This window comes from Hypomesus transpacificus, chromosome 11 (assembly GCF_021917145.1).
Source record: "Hypomesus transpacificus isolate Combined female chromosome 11, fHypTra1, whole genome shotgun sequence".
NCBI lineage: Eukaryota > Metazoa > Chordata > Actinopteri > Osmeriformes > Osmeridae > Hypomesus > Hypomesus transpacificus.
In genome coordinates, this window is record NC_061070.1 from 10,280,060 (window position 1) to 10,305,082 (window position 25,023).

The 25,023-nt window shown below is 41.7% G+C and overlaps 1 protein-coding gene across 2 annotated transcripts in view; it reads left to right on the forward strand.

Annotated features, from left to right (window-relative positions):
• Positions 1–1,335: 1,335 nt before the first annotated feature.
• Positions 1,336–25,023, forward strand: part of hspa12a (heat shock protein 12A) — a 32,647-nt gene continuing 8,959 nt past the window's right edge. For both annotated transcript variants that reach the window (XM_047029879.1, XM_047029880.1), the window contains exons 1-7: positions 1,336–1,670; positions 12,130–12,206; positions 12,500–12,630; positions 17,445–17,631; positions 19,743–19,847; positions 20,061–20,177; positions 22,381–22,552. In XM_047029879.1, the coding sequence (XP_046885835.1) occupies positions 1,628–1,670; positions 12,130–12,206; positions 12,500–12,630; positions 17,445–17,631; positions 19,743–19,847; positions 20,061–20,177; positions 22,381–22,552 (832 nt within the window). In that variant the 5' untranslated portion in view covers positions 1,336–1,627. The remainder of the gene's footprint in view (positions 1,671–12,129; positions 12,207–12,499; positions 12,631–17,444; positions 17,632–19,742; positions 19,848–20,060; positions 20,178–22,380; positions 22,553–25,023) is intronic.

Genomic DNA, 25,023 nt, shown 5'->3' on the forward strand with positions numbered 1-25,023 from the left:
ACTATGTGAACAAGCTGTGAACCAATGGTTGAATGTGTTGTGTTGTGATGTGTAAGAAATTAGAGACAATCATTCTCAGATGACCAGACTCTGGGCTTGGTTTACAAAAAAGTACAGTCTAAGCAGAGCCCATTCTAGATAGTTGTGCTTTAAAATCTAAAATCCAAGATGTCTGAAGCACCACATGGTGGCGGTGATAACAGAGGACAGATAGTTGGATGACATAGTTTTTATTGTTATTTTTGGATTGGATTTTTTTTTACACATGTATTACTTAATTTTAGTTCAAACATGATAGAAAACGATGTGTTGATGTTATAGCTAAATTCAATTACAGTATGGGGATCATATGTGTCTCTCAGGTATCTGACTTAATTCCTTCATTCCATTCTATCTTGACAAAGATGGCTGCCATATGTTCACATTGTAGACTGAGTCATATTGCCAATCTAGTATGTTTATGGGTCTAAACCTACTTTCTGAAAGGTCTCAAATGGAACCTTATCTTGGTCCCATTATCCTGTGGCAAATTTCCACTTGCTAATTTAACAATTATCAAGAGTGGTCGTTGATTACAAAAACTATTTCAAATTGGTATAATAAATAATGTAAAAAATTCCCACCAAATGGCTGGCATAGAGTAGTAACATCTCATTGCTAATAGCTTTTTAGAAGGTTTTTGAGTCAGATATTTTCAAGAAGGTCACAAGGAAAGTGACCACTAGATGGGGTAAGGAGCTGGTCTATACTGGTCAATCAGCAGTTTCCAAGGTGTCTGAACTTAGACCCCTGAAAGTGTAGGATAATTTCCCCCCCTTTTTGTAAAATGGATGTTCATTGTCCCTTTAAATCGACCCCTCAGCTCCTGTCTGGAAGGGGAAAGTAGTGAAGATTCGAAGTAAAGTGATTCAGTCTCTTCTTTCCAGAGGAAAAAGGAGGCAAGCAAACATCTAAAAAAATGGCAGAAAGGTTCTTTCATTTTTTTTATAGACCTACTAACTATCATAATTTGGTCATAATAAAAAGGCTATGGTGAGGTTTTTATAATTTGACATGAATACTCATAGAAAAATACTAGTTAGTAGCTGCATCCCAGATTGTCATGAGGTGAGGACTCAAGCAGAACTATTTGTCCCTAGAGGAGCAATTGATTAAAATCCACACAAACAGTAACAACACACAATATCACACAATATCAAAGTAGGTTGACAGTAGGTTGACTTAAGTTGTGGAATGGGCAACATTTTTGGGCCAGACAGCAGTGTGAGTTGATGGGAGGGGCGGGGCGGGACAGAGGGCTACCTAACAATCGGAAAGTAGCAGCTTGAGGTACCAGGCTTCCCTTCTCTGAAGGAGGTGTGGAACGGCCCAACTCGACACAAGCTTAATTCGACTGAATGGGTCAACCCCGCATTGCACCCCATAAACGAGCTTTAGCTGTAGCCTTTATCTGGAGCCAATAGAAAATAAGTTAATATAAAGGCAAGGGATTTTAAAACTAGTAAGTACTGGAGAGGGCTTTTGTTTTTTTACATGTTATTCTGAATGACAGTTTCCCAAATAAACAGGGAAAATTGCATGTTTTAGCTGTGTCAGGGAGGGCCGTGGAAAGATAAGACAGCGGGATATGATGACTGAGAAAGAGTCGGCAACAGACAACATAATAGCAGGTAAAATGACTTTTAAGCCTATCCGCAGGCTACTTTGAACATCTACAAATAACTATCATTGTTACGTTGTTGAAGTTGCAGTTGTGAGAATGCGCAAATGCTTTTACTGTTTCGTACGTGGGGTTCTTTCAAGGCTAACAATTATGTCGACCTGCATGCACTTGAACTGGTTGTGTTAGTTAAGGTAGTCTACATAATTCAAGTCACAAAATTCCAGCATTAGAAATGTAACTGATGAGAATTTGCTCTCGGGGTTTAAAAAGTAGATTGCTAGGAGATTCTGATAGCTTGATTTGTCGCAGTGTGTGGGCAAGGTAGAACCTCAACTGCAACAGCTATGGTCGCATGAATACAATATGGTTATCATTGTTCATGCTATCGTTTATTAGTTCGTGTTGACTTAGTGATACATTTTTGGGGTGTTTAGAAAAGTAACCGCGGCATATTACTCCTCATAACGGTGCATGGTTTGGTCACATGATCAGTATCATGGGAGATCTGACTCAATGCAGCAAAATTCTGCGTAGCTTCAGCCTGCCTCACCACCATCCCAGGTGAAGAGGCATTATGTTTTTCCTTGCTTAGTCTCTCAGCTACGAGGCTACTTCAAAACCTACACACACGATTGTATGATGCACGTGCAGATTAACAATTTTCACATACGTTATTGTTTCATCCCTGTCAGGTCAGGTTTCTGATTTATATAATGAACGTGAAATAAGGTACATTTTTACAAGCCCGTAAACGAGCGTCTCCCTTCTTCAAAGCAGCACATTAGGCACGCCTGATGTAGCGTTGTTGTTGTGGACCGTGTGTAACCAGTATGTTCCTCTGGTTGAAATCCAAAACACATAAAGGACAACTAAAGAAGAAAGAGTAAGCTGGTGATCAAAGTTTGGTCCATACCCTATACGACTTTTTTCCCCCGCTTGAGATGTTTCGCTGAGAAGGGGGGGGGGGGGGGGGGGGGGGGTTCATACCAATTCTGTTGACATCAAAAGTCGCACTTCATCTCAGGGTGTTGCGCAAACCTGTTATTTGTCAATAAACTGAGATAGCACCCTGTTGCCAGTAGCCTATGCTAAAATAGTACCATGGTCGTGACGCTGACCATTTGTTTGGAGACATGTTTGTTCAAAGATGTTTGTCTACTCAAACAAATGATGCAGAGATATCGTGCCGTCGTATTTAGTTCTAATGCATGCTTGCCTTACACGTTCCCACGGTGACACTTGGATGATGCTGATAAAGAGCCCATTGTTCATCTTGGGGCCATAGAGACATGCACAAGGCCTTGCGCGATCCCAAACTAAAACTTATCTCTGGAGACTGATGTCACTATGGAAGGAAACCGCACGTTTCAGCTTTTGACATCCTCGTTGTAAACTCAATGTAAGCTACATAACTAGGTTTAAAAATTCAAACTTTATGTGATTTATTTTGGGATTTGATGAACAGTCATGAGAATCGATTACTGTAGAATCAGTCACTGTAGAATCGATCCATGGAGAGATGTGAGCTGGTGCAGCATATCTGGACAATAGTGCTTCTATTCCAGGGTGTGGTCACCAGTGTAGGGCACTTTATTGATGCTAGTCAGTCTTTTATTGATCCTGTGGTGATATTTGGCATTATTATAGCATGAACACAACAAACTGACAACTACAACAATGCTGAGTTGAATCCTTGAGTCATAAGGAGTGTTTCTTGCCATGAGAGCTCATTACCAGGATTGATTCTTCAAGTGTTTCTTAAGTGTGGTTATAATAACCATGGCATGAGAAATATTGTCCTTGTTTCCACGGAGCTGACATAGAAACAACCATCCTGCAACAGGCTTTAAAAAAGATCATGTAATGATCTATAGTAAGCCGCATAGTTGTGCTATTCCTCTTTTCTTTGTAGACCCCCCCCCCCATCACCACCACCACCACCACCACCACCAGATAATTGATTAGAAAGACCAAAATCAATGACAGCGTCTTGGAATTTCACTGAGTTTGAACGTGGGTCATATAGCCCTGTAAATGTTGAAACAAAGGGAGTGGTGTTCTCAGCCATATGTTCAACATGTTGAAGACAGAGCTTGTGAGGAGAAACAGACACAAAGGGAGGCATGCTCAAAGACGAACATTCTTTGTACTTGATATAATTTATTTTTTCTTGGCCTATCGGGTTTTCTTTCCAGAAACCAAGACATGTCTCCTTGTAGTTATAGTATGCTTAAACAAACTATCTTTGTTATTACCCGTATGTCAAGTCACTGTCACAGGTCTTAGGAATTCCCATTTACTACGTTGAGCTAACAGGGATATTTAAGAGGTTGGGATTCATAGGTTGGGACTCTTAGCATGTCATGCAACACATGCTGTGTTGCATGACCCACTGTACAGGCAGGCATCTGCAGGCGATCATTTAAAAAATCCTCAGCTTTGTCCTGCTACTCTCCATCAAGTGTCTTTTTTCACTCACAAACATGGCTGAAGTCAACTGATGTGTGATGTTTGGGCTTGTTTGTATCCACATGTGAAGAGAACGTGGATTAATACAAACAACAAAAAGGAAATACAACAGTTTCTGAAGAAAGGGTTTATTGTTGAACAGTCCAATGAAAAGTGCAGGAAAGGAAGAACCAGTTAAGAGTGTACTTGACTACTGCATAATAATATTCTAATTTATTGTCTCCTAACTGGGTTTTTAGAAGGCTTACTTAATGAATGTGAAAAAGACAAATTCACACTTAAGATGGGATGTTTGCACAAACAAGTTTAGCTCTGTGCTAAATATGGTCAAATCACAGAGGTGTGCACTGCACTGTATTGTATGTGATTACTGATTCCTTTAGCACTGATACAGTGACTACTACTTGATTACTTCATGAGGAACTTCCTAACAGCACAACACAGAGTGTTACATTTCAAGGGCAGTCCACAAGACACTGGTGTTTTAACACTATGTAGCTAGCTATTTTAATTTGTTTAAGTGTATTTAAGCAAATCTTCTCACTTCCTGTCTTGGTTAGCATATATATGTGAAAAGCGTGTTGGAGGTGTTTTTTGGAGACAGAAGGGTGAGGTAAAAGAGGTGGGGTTTACCCTCTTGAGCAATGATTTAAGAATCAGAATCAGAAAGGGATTTATTCGCCATGAAAGTTTGCACAGACAAGGAATTTACTTTGGCAGGAAGGTGCATACAATAAACATATAGGAATCTTTAATTTAAATATGTGGTCTAACTATACTAAGGATACATGAACTAGCAATACTAAGTGGAATACAATTAAAATAAAATATACAGTTAAATAAAATATAAGACCTTAGTCATTAATATTTCTTTTTGAAGGGGAACTCAATTACTGTGGGATTGTTTGTGTTTTGTGGAGTTTGACCCTTGTGCCAGACAGGGAGTTGTCAGTCAACAGTAAAGTTGTCCTAAAAGATCAGGCACAATTAAGCACTCTTATTTATATATTCACCACAGAGCCCACCCCAACGCAGTTGTGAACTGTTAATCAAAAGTATTTCTATGGTTTTGACTGAAGGAACAAATAGTATACACGACCCAATGTGTGCTTGGTCTGCTACAAGAATACTTCAGTGTGGAAATCCTACTTGTGTGACCAGATATAACAAAGTCCAGCCATTTAAAGTAAATTCCACAAGTTTAAAATAACAATCTTTATTGTCAACAGAGCCTCAGAAAAGAGTGAAACAAACTGAGAGTAGTTAAAAGAATGTTCCTGCTCTGCATTATGTCATGTCATAGATGTTACCATTGTTTACTCTTAGAGTAGGTGCCCGTCCTGTAGAGAGAGTGGGTGGGGCAGGATGAGAAGGTGCTACTCACGTGCTGTTAGATTTAGGTAGAAGCTTGCATGCTTCAGAGCAAAATAAACTAAAAGCAGTGGACAACCATCAGCAGTTTCTTAGATTACCCTTGAGGCTCGTCCTATAAATTCTAAAAACGCTGTGCAAAGATGTCTTTCTATGAAGGAAATATTTTAAAACATGAATGTAGATGAATAGAGAAATGCTTGTAATAAGCACCCAAAAAGGATAATCATTAGTGATTTCAGATGTTGCCATGGTATTTGAGGTACAGTATGTAAAAGCTGTGTGCGTTTAGTCTTGTAGGTTGTTGTTTCGGTACCTTTCCAACTCTAATCCTGATCCTGACAGTCACCGGCGCTTCCACATGCCAAAGACATGTTGCCATCTACTGTACCTTGTGTCGACTGAGGATGTGTGCTCAATACTGTAGATATAATGTGTTCACATCAGAGCTTTCACAATTTGTTGTGGTTAGACACTTCACGTTGCTGAGTGATACAACAATGCCTGTGAAGGATCTCAGCTGAAATGTAGGTTGGTAAATTATTTAACTGTGTCTGCCCTAAAAAACATCAGGGGCTGCAAAAAGCATGAGAGGAAGCAGGACCCTGTTTTACTGGGGAATGCAATGATCATACTCTTAAAAACATGCTTTGAATGTTTTAAATATATGAAAGTATCTTTAAATAAGGAAAGTGCCAACGTCAGGAGTTTAAAAAAACAATTTGAATAATTTCCTTAATAATTCATGAGTTGCAACTGAAATTGTCGACAGCAAGAAAAAAGATAGGCCTAGTAACACAATGTTTTATTGGACATGATCATGTCACACATACAGTTGCTTTATTTTTTAGTATGAGTATCAGGTGGAGGTCGTGTGAACTCTGGAGCAGGTTTTCTTCAAGGACCTCTCTGTATTTAGATGCATTTGTCCTGACCAGTCTTCGCCAGACATAGCGCTTGTGGTGCTGCCCAAAGAGTTCAATCAGACCAGAGAATCTTTTTCCACGTTCTCAACGGTCCTTTAAATTCCATTTGTCAGACTCCGAGCGAACTGTCACCTGCCTTTTACTTCCAGGAGTGCCTTCTGTCTTGCCACTCCATAAAGGCCTAATTCATGGAGTGCTGCTGAGATGGTTGTCTTTCCAGCAGGTTCCCCTATCTCTGCAGTGGGCTTCTGAATCTCTTCGGGTGACTGCTGAGTTGCTCCCTGACCAAGGCCCTTCTTGCCCGGTTATTCAGTTTGTCCGGACGGCCACATCAAGTTTGAGTCCTGGTGGTTCAACTCATTATGGAGGCCACTGTGCTGCTGGGAACACTCAAAGCTTAATAAATGGTTTTATACCCATGAACTGATCTCTGTCTCACCACAATTCTATCGCAGAGGTCTACAGAGAGTTGAACTTGAACTTCATGGCTTGGTTCTTGTTCCAATTCACGGTGTGAATTGTGGGACCTTATGTATGCGTTTGTAAAATATGTCCCATCTGTTCAATTAGCCATACTTGGATTCCAATCTAGTTCAAGACACATCTCAGGGATAAATAAAGCAAAGAGGAAGGTTTGACTACAATTTGGAGTGCCAAAGGAAAGGGTCGGAAGATTTTTCAGTAATGGGCAGAAATGGCAATTCTAGCCCTTTACAATTAAAACACAATAAAATGTGTTAAAAGTGAAAGGGTCTGGACACTTTCTTAAGCTAATCTATCATGGAAGAAGACTCAAAGACTCACTGTGTGTCGGCGTGTCTTTCATAACAACAATGGCATCTATTTACATCTGGTTTGCGTCAAAGAGAATTGTCTAGTATCAGACACTATTTTTGTGAGGTTTTTGTTTCTGTATCAGGGATTAGAGTAGACAGGCAGGAAGGAAGACCATTGTTCATTTGAGAGGTTTGAGGAATTTCCCCAATGTGACCTAAACACACTGCCTTCCCAGGGAACCTGTCTCACTGCTTTCTTTCCAACCTCTCTCACCATTGTTCCTAGTCATAGGGACTGGAGGTCTATCTATGTAGTTCAAAGTTTGTACTGAATGTCAGTTTTTTTAAGTATGCATTAATATGGTAAGAAAGACTCCCTTCATATAGTTCAGCAAAACATGTAAATCATTTGGGTCTGTTTTACAGGCAGTTTCTGAATCATATTCACCCAATACCAACCCTTAAACATTACCCCAGTTTTCTCAATATTATTCTAACGGATCACAAAGGCACTCGGAAATAACATTCATGCCTTCTTGCTTCAACACTGGCCACTGAAACCTTTAGAAAATTATTAGAAAAAAAAAGAAAATTTTTCAGGTCCAAACTCAACAAAGTAGGGGAAACAGTGTGCATTTGTGTGCCGCTCTTCTTACGGTAGAGCCCAAAGTGAAGAGCAACCTCCGAGACCTAGGGACACAATCATAGCCCTGTTTCAAACCCTCCCCATACAGGTAGCTGATGCAGTGCTGTCAATGTGTCCTCCCAATTTCTTTTCACATGGATCTGGACCGAGACCTCCCTCTGAACCACCCAGTGGGGTGCCTTGCCTGTAGCAGGGAGACGTTTATTTCACTTCACAGCAGTTGAGCAGATGTCTACTCCCCATCACACACACACACAGACAAACCCTCCATCCCAGTGTCCTCAGCTCTGCTTGGGATGACACCTGATATAGCAGGCCACAAGGAGACTCACCCATGCTCACAGGAGGGCTTTCACAAGGTCGGGGGGAAACCTTGTGCCTTTTGCATATGCAACTCAATTACCTTCACACTGTTGCTTCTGTGCTTCTTCTTCACTCATCACTATTTACAATAGCATGCCATGCACCCTACAGTTGTAAATCCTCAGCCTACAGTAGGTATTATGAAATATAAATTCATTTAAATTCTACATGACACATACTGCTGACTTCAGACAAATCAGGCAAACACACAACTCGAGGGGTACGACTGTTCATAAGTTGAATGATACAGAGGTAGATTCTGTCCATCTGCAGTCACATCTTCAACCAGCGAGACATTACTACGCTGATCTAATTGAAGGCAGTGTAGTTCTGTGGTAATCGGGTTACTCTCCATTCAATACTGCAGAAGGTGTATTTCTGTCTGATCTGCACTTTTCCCAGAGTGGGGATATCATTTGACAGCAAACTGCAGGCACAGATCTATAGGTTTATAGATTAGGAAATGCTAGGTGTACTATTTTATCAGCGCGTCTGCCTTTTTTACTCGCATCTGGTGTGTTAGTGGAAATATCTGCTTAGTCTGTATATGGACTTTCTTATTTCCTTGCTGGTAAATATTTGTATGCATGTGTTACATTCATTTGATATTTTTGAACGGTTTTGTTGTGTAATTTGTTATTGTATTCTTTCATTTTTGGATACTTGTATATTTAATTAATGGCTTACGTAATGCCCATGGTACTAACACAATAAACATTCTAGCTACAGGCCTGTGTTGACATCTTTTCTGGAGTGTCATGCCAAATTCTTGTTTTGCATTTGAACAGCTCCCACCCTACTCATCTGTGGAGAAGAGAAACTGCCTCTACAGAAGGCCCGAAACACCTCTAGCATTCCTGGAATAATCAATAGTGTGTACTTTACATTACAAGAGAATTGTCTCAAGTGTTGAACGCCTGTGTGTGCATCCTTGGGAGTGTGTGTTTGAAGTGAAAATGCGTGTGCTGTGGGTACGCACTTCGAACGGTGCTAGAAACCATTGGCTGTTGTTCAGCTGTTGTCAGTCTGCTTCCCTGTGCTTTGCCTGGGCAGATGGCCAGCTGGATGCAGTTGAGATAGAGGGAGGGGAAGAAAGGTGGCCTCTCTCTGTGTGTGTGTCTCTGTCTCTCCTTGTGTGTGTCTCTCCCTCTATGGCTCTCTTTCTCGCTCCTACCGACCCAATCTGACTGCGCGCTGTGCTGCAGCTTGGCATGAATGGAACCTCTGATGGGGGAAGAAATGGGACATTCACTCCAAAAGAGAGCCGCCCCAAACTCATTTCTCTTTCCCTTCTATGAATGTGGCCCTTTGAATGGGGATTTATTTTGTGGTGCCACTGAGTATTTGTGGCAGTAAATTGAATAGGGCATCTCTTTGCCTTTGTAGGTGTCAATTAATGCCATATATTTTTTTACGGATCTCCTTGCACTTTTTTGTGCAGGTGGTTTTCCTCCTGCACCAGTTGCACTTCTTTGCGCTTTGGTTGGACAATTGCTAGTATCGACATTATCGAAATGCTGTCGACAGTGCCTCAAGGCTTTTTAAAAGCAATAAAAGTCAAACGTGGTTAATTTTGTCACACGTACAAATTAAAATCTCCTTAAAATCCCCTATATCCTCATGCAAGAAAAGGTGGCAGTTTGTTTTCCTTTAAGGAATTAAAATTGGGAAACATTTGAAGGATGTGGTATGGCATCCGTTTGATTCCATCTTCATGCTTTTGAGTCTGCTTTGAAAAGGTGATGCGAGCCCAGCTGCTTGGAATGAAGTTTAGTCTAATGAGAGGTGTTGTCATTTTTCTATGAAGTGTTCCGGGCCTCAACTTCAACTTGATTAGAAGCTTTATAATGACCTTCCAGGCAGTAAGAGAGATGCTTAGTGACTGCTTAGACACAGAATAAGGGCACTTAAGTGGCACTAGTCAGTTATAGGGTCCCATCCTTGCTGTTCACATTCAATATCAGGAAAGATTAGCCAGGAACCATTATGTGCTGACAATGTACATGTGGTTATCTTCTCTGTATTGATTAGTTTTTAGCAGGTGTGATGCTCATGTGCCACCCAATGAACTCTGCTGATTTAAGTAATGACCGTACAGAGAGAGAAGTGTTTATGATGTCAGTCTAATGTTCAATAAAGTCCAATGCTTTGTTGTCTTTTTCACCAGGTCGAACCCTTTGTGTCCAAAATGGAATAGAATTTCATTCTAGCGTAGAACTTTGGGGTGTCTGTGGTTCACACCATAAAATAAAGCTTTCTGGACTATTCATATTCTGACTATTTTCATAATCCTGAGGTGGTAGTTTCTTTACTCTATGTCTTTGTAGTGGTGAGCAATCTACTGTACCCTTGTAGCCTAAGGTCTGCACTCCTTGTGTATTAAACCATGTCTGACATCTGCACAGAGAGGCTTACACATTCAGAGCTGTCTAGGGAAAAGCAGGAATGTGAGGAGAACAGGATGTTATAGCTTCTTCTGTAGAGAAAAGGGAAAATCTGTCTTTAAAGGGAATCTGGATGCCTTTTTCTTCTTGTCTTCCATTCACTTGTTCATGTGGGCATTTGACATGTCAAACAGATACTGGCTGTAAGCTAATGCTGTTACTGTCTGGTTTGTAAATCCAACTTTTTCCAAACCCTAAAAGACACAAGACATTTCTTGCTGTTAGGCCTATCAGAATTGTGTGGAGAAGTTGTGGCGTTTGACCCCTGCTGCTTCCTGTTAGAATGTGTAGTAGAACATTCCAGGACCACTCCACTTGATTGGGAGAAAAGGGAGGTGCCAAAGAAACAGGATACTCTATCTGTGGCTTGATCGCCAAGTACTATTTGCAGTGGCTGAATGTTCTTATAATTGTTTGCGCTCCGATAACAATTGAATATGCTGACAGGATGCATCATTATACTAGCCTTTGAGTTTGTACCCAAAACACAAAGCCATATCTATAGGTTTCACCGTGCAGAGTCATATGTTGTACACAGTGTGCAGGACAGTGTTCCAGATGTTTTGTATAATCCACCGAAAACCAACACTTTACTTCCACTTCTTTTTTCTTTGTCTATCTACAACATCATTTTGTACTTTTTTACAAAACTCCCTGAAAAAGTTCTCCAACGTAGACAACTCAAGTGTCAGATAAACCTTTTTAGTGACATTTAATAACTGGAACTCAATAAACCCAACACTTAACAATTTTCATTTTCAAACATATTTGCCTAGTAAACAAAATGTTTTAAAAGAAATGCTGACGCAACTATTGAACAACATGAGCATTTATAGCTCAATTGCTCTGTCCTAAAACACATTTACCACTAGAGAAATGATTTTACTCCTCCATTCCATATTAGATGTTTTATTGTACTCTTTTGATATAAGAAGTCAAGGTTGTAGGGGCCATTTTAGAATAGTGTGGGATGGGTTGAAGAAAATGTCTATCCACAGGTGGTCTGGTAATTCAGCACCATAATTGCCTGGCAAAGTGCATTGTGGGTCTTCAGACCACTCATCCGCTCTGTGGGGGTTGACGACAGAAAAGAACGATCGACGTGGAAAAACAGACATATAACGTGATATCCCGTCGAGAAACAATCCTCCCCAGACACTTACGATACGTTTAGGGAATGGCATTACTGTGCATCTTCAGAGAACCTTTTTCACACGTGCTCTTAAGTCAAGCTAATGAAGATGCTGCTGCCAAATGGACAGATTCAATCTTTATTGAATTGAAATGTCAGTGTTTAAGAGGCAGGTGTGCCAGACGTTTTGCAGTCAACGAGTGATAAAAGTTGTTAAGGGGATTGTTGATTTAAAAAAATTTACTGGTATTTCAGAATTTTTGGTGCTGCTGTATGAAATTAAGTTTCTATAGGCTTGTCGAACTTCTTAAATAATGATCTCTCTTTGTCTCTCCTCAGATGCAATGGCAACTCCGTCCCCGGCTAAGAGTATGGGTGACCCTGGCATCACCCCGCTGTCCCCCTCACACATTCAGGTAATGCTGTGGACTTTTGTTGTTATTTCTCTTTCAGATTGGTTTGGTTTCAGCTTTTGAAGTTGGATTTTATTGACACTTTACAGATTGAATTTGTATCACACTTTATGTAGTGCTGATGTAATAGCTCAAAATTGTACAATGATTGCAGATTTGTTCCAATTACAATTGCTTGTAAAAAAGGCTATATTTCTTATGTAGTTTAATTAATCTAGTGCCCAGCATTCCCTCCAGGTCAAAGCTAAATATCACCAATGTTCTCACCAGTGTATCCCATGTTCTCCCCCTCATAGCAAAATGACACAGACCCAGATGCCCATACCGGGCCCTCCTTCGTGGTGGTGGTTGCTATCGACTTTGGCACCACATCCAGCGGCTATGCTTATGCCTTCACCAACGAGCCAGAGTGTATTCACACCATGAGGTGAGCCAACGCTGCATTGCAGTCACTGGTCCAAACAGAGTGAGAGACTCAAAGGAGTGAGGGAGGGAAGGAGGGAAGGAGGGAAGGAGGGAAGGAGGGAGGGAGGGAGGGAGGGAGGGAGGGAGGGAGGGAGGGAGGGAGGGAGGGAGGAAGGAGGGAGGAAGGAAGGAAGGAGGGAGGAAGGAGGGAGGAAGGAGGGAGGGAAGGAGGGAGGGAGGGAAGGAGTAAGGGAAGGAGGGAGGGAAGGAGGGAGGGAAGGAGGGAGGGCCTGTTGCAGGACCTCTGTCAATACTGTTGTTGGCGACAGAAATATAGGAGTGCATATGCAGAGAAGATAGTGTTTTATTGTATGCTTCCATCAGAATCGAAATAGCTGTGCCACAGGATGCTAAATAGACACAGATACAAATAAGTGCTGCATTCTTCACTTTGATTGGATGCACGCAGACTGACGTTTAAAGCTAGAATTAAAGTATATTTTCTTAAATAAATTGCCATGGGCCTAAAATGCATTAAGCTGCCATGAATTTTATAGTGTCATCAGAGAAACTGTGTTAGCTCCCTCTCACTATTTATCTGCTTCATTGGCATCTATCATGTCCGAATGGCCCAAGACCACTCAGTGTAATGACCCGTCAGTGATGGGACTGACTGGTTCACTGCTCTGGGATACAATCACCCTTGGGAACTCATCTGGGCACCACCAGGAGATTCCCCGATTGATAACTGTAGGATAGTCAAACTACTAACTGAAGTTGGTATAGACTTGGGTAATGTTGATTGTATAGCATGGGGGTGACCCTCAAAATGGTTGGCTTGTAAAATAAACCAAAGTGCAGTTCTGTGTGTTTAGATAATGGGACAAATGATCTCTCACACACACACACACACACACACACACACACACACACACACACACACACACACACACACACACACACACACACACACACACACACACACGTACCAGGCACCCCAATGTTTACCCCCTCAACATTCCCTACTGACTGACAGGTGTTTATGTTATATTTATGTTCGTTTCTGGGGGGCATTATCTTGACAATGACGACTTAATAGCGGTGTTGTTGAGTTTTTATTTGCCAAACCAGTTGGTTGGGTGATAATTACCAATCTCTTGTGAATGGTCTGTTTTGAAAGCCCCTTGATACAAGGTCAGCGTTAAAATCATCACTTCTCTCTTCATCAACTTATGTATAGAATAGAATAGAAAAGCATTTATTGTCCTTGTATTTGCATACAACAAAAATTTGGAGTGCTTCTCCTGTTGGTGCAACGAGGGACAACATAAAACACAACAACAACATATAACACAACAATATTACAACTATCTAAAAACAGTACGAATAGCTTAAAATATATATCTATATTAAGTTCAACAAGTACAGCGGTATAGATTAAAGCAGAGGTCTTCAACCCTGGTCCTCAGGGACCCCCTGTCCTGCACGTTTTAGATGTTTCCCTACTCCAACACACCTGATTCAAATGAATGGGTCGTTATCTAGTTAGGCAGAAGCCTGTTAACGACCATTCATTTGAATCAGGTGTGTTGGAGCAGGGAAACATCTCAAACGTGCAGGACAGGGGGTCCCTGAGGACCAGGGTTAAAGACCTCTGGATTTAAGTACTTCCCTGAGGAACAATAAGTACATCAACAGAACTTCCCTGAGGTGCTTTACGATAAATACAGAAAAAGTTATGTTCATACATATGTGTAGGGTGACAGAGATGGTATGTGTGACTTGTAGTCAAAATAAAGTGATTGGTGTTTAGTGCATGTCTATATTTAGTGTTCTGATGGCCATTGGGAAAAAACTGTTCTTAAGACGTGTGGTCCTTACTCTAAAGGATCTGTATCTTGACTGTCTCTGAGGTGTTGGCATACCATGAGAGGTCATCTGATAAGTGGGCTCCTAGGAACTTGAAGGTGTGGACCTTCTCCACACAGTCCCCGTTGATGTAGTGTGGGGCTGGATCTGCACTTTGCCTCCTGTAGTCCAGAATTAATTATTTTGTTTTTGTGGTGTTCAGTGACAGATTGTTGTCTTAGCACCACACTTGTCAGTTTCTGTACTTCATCTCTGTACGCTGATTCGTCGTCTCCTGATATGAGCCCCATCACGCTGGTGTCATCAGCAAATTGAATGATGGTGTTGGTGGGATGGGTCGGAGTACAGTCATGGGTGTACAAGGAGTACAGTAGCGGGCTGAGCACACAGCCTTGTGGAGAGCCAGTGCATTTGTGAGGAAGTTCTTTATCCAGATGCAGATGGAGGGGGAGAGGCCTAGTGCAGTTAATTTGCTGACTGTATGTCAGGGATGATAGTATTAAAAGCTGAGCTGTAGTCAATGAAGAGCATTCTTACAAAGGTTCCACAGAGTTCCAGGTGGCTCAGTGCGGTGTGGAGGGCTATGTCGATGGCATCTTCCGTGGACCTGTTTGCTCTGTAAGCAAACTGAAGTGGGTCAAATGTGGGGGGAAGGGTTGATTTGATGTGCCGTGAAACCAGTTTCTAAAAGCACTTCATGATTACAGGTGTAAGTGCAATCGGTCTATAGTCATTCAAGATGTTGATGGCTGGCTTCTTGGGAACGGGGATGATGGTAGCTGATTTTAGGCAGGGTGGGATGGTGGTTAGAGAAAGAAAAAAGGTTAAAGATCTTAGTGAAGACCCCAGCGAGTTGGTTGGCACAGGAATTGAGTACCTTTACAGATACTCTATGTATGAATAAGATGTAGGAATCTTCGTACACACCATCGCTATTCTTTAAAATGCTTTTGTTTTAAAATAACATGCTCAAACTAACAACTAACCTTGACACAAAGATACTGTAGGTGTTTATAAAGTGCTAGTGTAAGCTTCCAGCATCTGTCTTGAAAGAAATAAATAGGGTTCACCCAGGTACTGTGAACTCTCATTTGCCAAAAAACAGACATCTGTTGCTATGAAGTCCAGTCATCAGATACAAGTTGATTAAGGTATTTGCACTATTGCTACCAGACATCCTTGCAAAATTGCCCTTGGAGCCCTGAGGTTATTTCGTTTGGATTGAGCCATCTGCCCCCCAAATCCTTACGCAAGCAAATACTTCTTGGAATATCCTAAACTCTCAAAATGGATTGAGCAACTTGGCTTCGCTTCAAAGGAGTCTTTGTAATTGTTCACTCATAAAGATTTGATATGAACCTTCAAACTGAAAAATAAAAGTTGTGTACTTCAAACATTTGTAAAGATGGACTCTTAACTAATTGCACTGGCTCACATGACTGTTTCCGATCGAAATTTACCGCCTTGTGATAATTACCTGGGTAGAAGCATATTTTCTTTTTCTTTTAATGTTGTGTGGTTCAAAACATTCCTTCAAGATCCTTGACACCATGCTAGCACCCTAGAGTGACTATATCGCCAAGCTAGAGGCACTCACTTTATTTTTGATTGGATTTTACTGCTCAACACATCCTAAAGTAAAACTTTTCCTCTCAGTGGAAAGCACTGGGTGCATTGACAGTGAATGTTGGCCAGACACTCTTTTTTATAGACATGGACATTAGTATTCATCAGCTGTCCTCACTGATGCGGGGCCCACACATTGGTTCAGGAATCCAATTGCATAGCTAAACTGTCCAACCATTGAAAACCCAAGTTGTAAACAGCTATTCAGAAATAGCAATGTGTTGGTTCAAGACTCACACGCAGGTTTTTCGACAATAAAATTTAAAAAATGACATTTAACCCCTGAAAGTCCTAATTCCAGAAGTTTGGTACATTTCGCATTAGCTCCCATTAGGACACTAAAATACATGAATGTAGTTGACCCAAGGCTTTTTACATCAGAGCGCCTCCAGCCAGAGTGTAGTCTTACTGCCTTGACTCACAGAGAAAGGAAATACAACATTTAAAGCCTCTCACTCTCTTTAGTTCATATTTAAGTGAACTGATGTGAAGAATGTAAAGCCCCTCAAAGATCAGCACAGGTCAAGGTGAGTCAGTAACACTTTACTTAGCGTAGCAGCTGCATAAATCACAGCCATCCATTTTTGCTTTGCCGCATTCTTGGCGAGGCTGATGATGTCTTGAATCATATTTAGCCTTTGTAGGATAATTGAGAATTTTCATTCAAGCATTGGCCTTCTACTGTATGGATCAATGAATGTTAACTAGGATCAATATGCTTGTGTGTTTATTTGAGAAAATGCCCACTATGCTGTTGGAAAACACTGGCTCCCTAACATTATGATGAAGATGACAATGACATTTGTGTTGACAGTGATTAGCAAAACATATTTCACATACAGAAATGTTATTTGCATAGATACAAGCAATACATTGTCATAATTCAGATTACCCCAATTTCCAGATAGTGACTTCCAAGAATATCCAAATAAGTTCCTCACAGCAGGCCACCCTCTGTAACATGGCTTCACAATCCCATAATGCACGTATAATTCTCATCTCTCAGGGACGGAACCCAAGCTAATTTTAGTTACAGTAATCTTAATTTGCCTACATTTAAATTTAGCACAATTAGCCTAGAGGTGAACAATACATTGTACAAATGTTTCCATGATAATTAAAAGACTAACAAGGGACTGGTGAAGAAGGTTGGATTTGTGCGTGTTTGACCTTGAGTGATCTGTGTGGACATTCTGTGTCAAGATACTCTGAATATTGATGCTACAGTATCTGCAAATGCATGAATTTGGAGTTGTAGTTAATATATTATTTGGTTCCAATCATAGTTGTACTGTCTGAAATGTTACCAGATTTATGATATGAATTGCTGGTCACTCCTAGACGCTGGGAAGGCGGTGACCCAGGTGTGTCCAATCAGAAGACCCCTACCACCATCCTGCTGACCCCGGACAGGAAGTTCCACAGTTTTGGCTATGCAGCACGTGACACCTATCATGACCTGGACCCCATCGAGTCCAAGCAATGGCTCTACCTAGAGAAGTTCAAAATGAAACTTCACACCACTGCAGTAAGGGCACACACCATTTTTTACACACCCATTGGATACACACCTTCCCTTCCACACCACACACACCCTATTTAGGGCTTAAGGTCATCCCTAGTGTCTTCAAGCAAACACATGCTGAGGATAACACAAACACACACACATTTTCCAAATTACGCTGCAACCGTCTGTCCTTGTGCTAGGTGAGCAACTTGGCTGCCCTAAGCTGACTTTGCAACAAACTTGAAATCCTCTGCCCTTCTTCTCTGCCAAAGCCAATACTGCCAGCGACTTTTGGCTCAGCCGACCCTTTCTGCATACATAGACATGATGTGGATGGACTGGTGCACCTCGTCAGCCAGGGCAATATACAGTGCCCTCCAAAAGTATTGGAACAGTGAGGCCAATTCCTTTATTTTTGCTGTAGACTGAAAACATTTGGGCTTGACATCAAACGATGAATGTGAAACCAGAGATCAACGTTTCAGCTTTTATTTCCAGGTATTTACATCAGGATCTGATGCACAAATTAGAAAATATCACCTTTTTGTTCGAACCCACCCATTTGTCACGTGAGCAAAAGTATTGGAACATGTGACTGACAGGTGTGTTTTGTTGCCCAGGTGTGTCCTATTACATACATTATTCAATCAATAAATACCACTGAATGTCTACACTCAGGTTCAGATTGGGTAAGATAGGTTTTGTCTATGCAGACTGTATTCAGAGGTGAAAACAACATGAAAACCAGAGCGCTGTCTTTGGGTGAAAAACAAGCAATTGTGAGTCTTAGAGAAGATGGAAAATCAATCAGAGCCATTGCCGAAACATTGGCCATAGCCAGTACAACCATTTGGAATGTCCTGAAGAAGAAGAAAACTACTGGTGTACTAAGTAACAGACGTCGAACAGGTAGACCAAGGAAAACATCAGCAGTTGATGACAGAAACATTGTGAGAGCTGTAAAGAAAGACCCTAAAACAACTGTTAGTGAGATCAGCAACAACCTCCAGATGGCAGGAGTGAAGGTATCACTATCTACTGTTCGCAGAAGACTTCATGAACAAAAGTACAAGGGCTACACCAGAAGATGCAAACCACTCATTAGCAAGAAGAATAGGAAGGCCAGGCTGGAATTTGCCAAAAAGTACAGAGATGAACCTCAAAAATTCTGGGACAAAGTTTTATGGACTGATGAGACAAAGATTAACTTTTACCAAAGTGATGGAAAGGCTAAAGTTTGGAGAAAGAAAGGAACTGCTCATGATCCCAAACACACAAGCTCATCTGTGAAACACGGTGGAGGTAATGTCATGGCTTGGGCTTGCATGGCTTCTTTTGGGACGGGCTCATTAATCTTCATTGAGGATGTAACACATGATGGCAGCAGCAAAATGAACTCGGAAGTCTACAGAAACATTTTGTCTGCCAATTTAAGGAAAGATGCAACCAAACTGATTGGCAGAGCCTTCATCATGCAGCAAGATAACAACCCAAAACACACTGCCAAAACAACAAAGGAGTTCATCAGGGGCAAGAAATGGAAGGTATTAGACTGGCCAAGTCAATCTCCAGACTTAAACCCTATAGAGCATGCATTTTACCTGCTTAAGAGGAGACTGAAGGGAGGAACCCCACAAAACAAACAACAACTGAAAGAGGCTGCAGTGAAAGCCTGGGAAAGCATCAAAAAGGAAGAATGCAAAAGTTTGGTGACGTCAATGGGTCACAGACTTGCTGCAGTTATTGAAAGCAAAGGATTTGCAACTAAATATTAAGTCTTATTCACTTAAATATGTTTTAAGTATATCTGTTCCAATACTTTTGATCACATGACAAATGGGTGGATTCAAACAAAATGTGATATTTTCTTAGTTGTGCATCAGATCCTGATGTAAATACCTGGAAATAAAAGCTGAAACGTTGATCTCTGGTCTCACGTTCATTATTTGATGTCAAGCCCAAATGTTTTCAGTCTACAGCAAAAATAAAGGAATTCGCCTCACTGTTCCAATACTTTTGGAGGGCACTGTAGCTGTTCATCAGTCCATGTCTGTGTGGTGTTGTAATTAAGACATGTACAGCAGATGAGGATCAAATTAATTTCTGTTTTCCTTCCCCCCCCCCCCAATCAGAATCTCTCCATCGACACAGACCTCCATGCAGCAAATGGGAAGAGAGTAAAAGCTCTGGATATATTTGCGTATGCCCTGGCGTTCTTCAAGGAGCAGGCCCTAAAGGTAGTGAGGACAGCTTTGATAACAGTATTGGAGCCGACAGTTTTCTTTCCCTTTGGGCTAACCTTGTCAACGCATACAGGAGGAGGCAAAAGATAATATTTCAAATGTTTAAATACCATGTAGAAATACGTCGATTCTAGAATGTGCCGTTGGAAAATGGGATGGTTAAGGAGAGTAGAAATTAAATGCCATGTCGGATTTGTTCCCCGGCAGGAGTTGAGTGACCAGTCGGGCGGAGAGTTTGACAACAATGACGTGAGATGGGTCATCACTGTCCCAGCCATCTGGAAGATGCCAGCTAAGCAGTTCATGAGAGAGGCTGCCTACAAGGTACTATGGCCTCTGTAAAAGGCGACAGACAGACACATACGCACACGCAAACACATACACACAGCATTAGCATGAAAACAAACGCACACGTACACTATTTAAGTACTGAGTACACACTTACAAATATACACCAAAACACACTTGACATAGGTCCTCTTTTACATCATGACACTTTCATAGCTTTATGAAAGGCATTACATTCCTCTTTCAACATTAAATTCTAAGGCTTTTTTCGCAACTAAAGTGTCCTTAGCTTCGAGATGATGCAACTCCCCGTCTTCACCCCTCACATGCTCCCTAGAAGGCTCAGCCCCCAGCTGTTTGTCTGAGGTACTGCAGGTGCTGAGCATTTAGTGATGACTGGGCGTGTTTCGGCCCTCTCTGCCACCACTGCTGCTGTTGTGATGTATTGCAGAGGAGAGAGAGGAGAGTGGAGGTTCTGGAGCTGCAGTGCCCAAAAGTACTCCATCCCCCACTGCCAACACACGTGCGCGATACACACACACACACACACACACAAACACACACAGAAACATGAACATACAAATACCAAGACCCACACACAATCTCACACTTACACACACATGCTCCCTTTCACACACACACGCACGCACACACACGCATGGATGTGTGACTGTGCCTCGGCAGAGTCACACTGACCTACAGACAGCAGTAGGGGACAGGGAGAGGGGGGTGTCGGTGCCAAGACAGCAAATCTGTACTGGACTGGTAGAGAATGCTTGCTGTTTAATAAGACAGAGAAAGATGCTATCAGCGAGGACTACACATTTAGCACCACAGAGGAATACATATACGAGAACAAAAACATCTCAGTTAGTACAGTCCCATGATGAAAGCTGTTGTCAACGGTACCATATGGCTAGAGTGGCAGTGTCATGATGAGCTCTTTGCTCCACAGAGCCACGACGGGCTGTAGCTGATGTGTGTCAGAGAGCGCATGCTCGATGGGTGTGGTGCCCCCACGTCGAGGAGCGTCTGTGAGGCAGGGCGTCTGTGAGGCAGGGTGTCTGTGAGGCAGGGCGTCTGTGAGGCAGGGCGTCTGTGTGTGCGGGCAGGCGAGCCTGTGTGCATGTGGGGCGAGGGGCAGCGCATTAGTATGTGCAGGGGAGAGTCAAATGGGTGTGGCTGTCTGCCTGTGAGTCTGCCGGCTGGTAAAGACCGCACTCTGCGGGGAACAAGGAGGAGGGGCTGGAACAGAGGGAGATTAGCGGAGGGAGAGAGGGGACGGAGACGAGAGGGAGGATGCACGAGGGAGATTAAAGATGTGTGTGCGGGGTGTGGAGAAGGGGAGATGGAGGGAAGTGAGAGGTGGAATGAAGGAGGACAGAGGGGAGAGACGCAGAGGAGGGAAGGCTCTTTTATCGACTCGGATCATCTGATATCTGCAGTGGGGATAGAAGCATGGAGGTGGGGTGTGGGTGGGGGTGTAAGTGCGCATCTGCAGTGACTCAGCATCCTCTGGCTGCGATCATTAATAGTCATAAAAGGGAAGAATAAGGGAGGAGAGGACTGTCCCCACCCCCTTCCCTCTCCTCCTCTGTCACCTGTCACGGATCTCACTGGGGACTATGAAGGAATTCTCAGCCTCTCTGAAAGGGATGGGCCTCTTCATAGGCTGCAAAGCAGCAGAACGCAAACTGCCATCTAGCATCATGACATTCCTGATACTGGTCCAGCACACTGCAAAAGCATTAGATGTCATAGTAGTCGAGTATAGTGGTGGTCAAAATTGTGTAATATAGCAGCTTTTGGGATTTACTTAAATGTTTGGATTAGGTGATTTATTGCTCGTGTAATTTCCTGTTGATGGGACGTGGCCAAAGTTCAGTACTTCTCTTCAGGCTATTTTTCATTTAGTCATTTAGGAGGACAATAATTTATGCTTATTATTACAGTAATCATATTTTCAATGAACGATTCCCTTTGAGCTGCATATTGTCTGTCGGCCATGTGGTGATGATGAAGGGTGATTAGTGTGAATGGGAAACAAAAGGTTATTTCTCCATAGTTACGGCCATGTGGGCCAGCACACTTTAAATCGTAGGTCGCCTTTAGGCTTGGAATGGCTGACATTATACATTGTTCACTGTGGGCTCTTCCTACTGCCATTGCTGTTGTCATTATATACTACATTGTGTGAAAAGCTAAAAACATGTACTTCCTGTATTCTGCTCTCCTCTAGTCTGGTCTGGTCTCCCGTGAAAACCCAGAGCAGCTGATCATTGCCCTTGAGCCAGAGGCAGCATCAATCTACTGCCGCAAACTCCGCCTTCACCAGATGGTTGACATCAGCTCTCGGACAACCCAGAATGGCTTCAGCCCCACTGAAAATGTGGGGGCGGCAATGACCCAGGGTAAATCCCGCCCACAACGCAGCATAGGCCAATGAGATCACTACTGCACCATCCCTCATTGTTTACATTCCATATATGTTGCCTTTTTGTCTTTCAAACTAATCTCGATTGGTTGTTTGTCAGTAACCTTCAAATCAACGCAGAATGTATTCAATATTTGGTTTTTATTGGTCCAATAAGCTTGGAAGGAAACCAAGGTAATAGTTGGTAGTAGCACCCCACACAGAACGTAAGACACTGTGATTGGTATAGCTCTACTTTTATGTTATGCTCTATAGTGAGTATTGTGCTATGATGTTATCAGTTCATGTCAGTTAACATCACAATGTGTCAGGAATATTTCTGTTAAGCAAATTATTTTTATCTATTGATGCTTTTCTCTATATTTTTTCCCTCCAAACTAAGGTACCCCAAGTCCTGGTAAATTGTCATTTTAATTCAGACACCCGTTGCATGAAGAACAGGGATTCCTGACCTGTTGAATCCTTTATGTTATTCCCCGCATTCCCCTCTTAGTTTGCTGTTGCTTCTTGTTCATGAAGTAAGATGTTTAAAATTGCATCTTCATCGGATGACATTTGATGTGTTGGACATAATACATTTGAGAAATGGTATCATTCTTTTGCAAACATACAGCCAATAAAGACCATACCTATACTAAATACCAAAAGGTATTTCAAACATGCATTTTGGTAGATACGCTTTAAGTAAAAATAGTTTGAGCCTCAGCTGAAATGAAATCCTATACATTTACCAGCATGTGAAGCAGCGATGGCAAAAAACTCATCCTTCACTTTTTCGCACAACACTCTTTTGTATTGGAAACATTTCTGTTCTCCACCAATGATCTAAAGGAGAGATTGAGAAGGACGTTCCCCTTCAGTCTCTTCACAGGCTGACTGTACAGGAATGTGACTGAATAGCATTCACAGTCGGCATTCAGTTGTAGGCAGACTTCTGCAGAATATTTTCTAGTTCTGAAGAGATCAAAGCTTCACACAGTAAATGAAGGTTCCTCTTTGTCCCTCTGAGATTGACGGATTGCATTCTATTCTATTTGATTATATTCATCTATTGATGGAAGACATATATTTTTGGGGAAGTGTTACATGTAGGTAGTATTGTGTCATATATTTCCATTTTGTCTCTTGGGTAGTGAATATTTTAGCGCTCAAAAGAACTTCATGAGATACTGTCTGCATTGACCTTTGAGATTGGAAGGACTCTGCACTGAATAAGCACAATTTCAATATACATTTGGAAGAACTACATGAAGTGATAAGACTGATTGAAATGTCACAATCTCAAGCTAGTAGTAAGTATAACACTGGCTCGTTTAGGACAGAAAACTGTTGCCTAAACTTTGATTGAAAATAAATACAAGCTTTTTCTTGCATAACAACATGTATACATGTTTACCTCACAGCCAGTGGGTGACAGTGTACTGGTTTGGTGCTGTGCTTATATTCCACCATGCTAATCGGATGTTCTTACAGTGCTAGGGGCTATTAAGGTATCTTCAAAGCAGATGGCCTTGCATGGTTTTACTTTATGGACATTTTAATTACCTGGTTCAGACAGCTTTTGAGTGCAGAAGTCCATGGCTTCTGGCAACAGTTTTGTAATGCTTAACCAAATGCTCTGTGTTTTTGAAACTTCCATCCACCATTCATATCCTTCACCTAAATTGTCTTGAGGTGCTTCATTTAGCAAGTAAAGAGAAACCTTTGTCAAGTGGTCATATTTATGCAGACTGCCACCTTTCCAATTAGCAGCAATACACAGGATAAAAAAAGGAAAGGTTAAAGAATATCAATATTTTCCAGTCTAATACTGGAGTTTTATAAAATAGGATGTTACAAGACTTTTCCAGATGATTTCATTTGGTGTTGTGAGGAAAGCTCACAGGAAATAATGATTTTGCTCCAGATGCTTCCTCTGCATCAATTGTCAAACAATGTCCTTCCCTATTTCCAAGCAGCTATTCTAATTTAATATCTGCACATTATATGTACAAGCGAAAACTCATGGTTTCTTGTTGTTGAGAAGTGGATATGGAGTGTCGCTATGGTGTTATAATCAAATTCAAGATTAGTTGCACAGTCACTCCCTCTAGAAAGCTAATGGGATTGGAAAAGTCCTTTCTCCTCTTTTGTGCAGTTTCCCCTGTCAGAGGAAATGTCCGTTTGACTTTTAGGTCGGTGTCGTCATGCTAACTACTACAGTGTTTTCCTGTTGTTTGACAGTTCACACAAAGTGCCAAATCTTTCCTGCGTCTTCCCCCTGTACAGTAGCTTAGCAGTTGTTAGTGCATTCCTCAGTGCCCTACTCAATTATTTTATGTAGAACTAACATTTTCTCAATTCTGTCTGTAATTATACGCAGCTACAGTAGGTAGATTTCTATTTTAACAATGACGAGTTTACAGAATTGGTTGAAATTGTATTGTTGGGTTGTAAGGTTTAACTTAC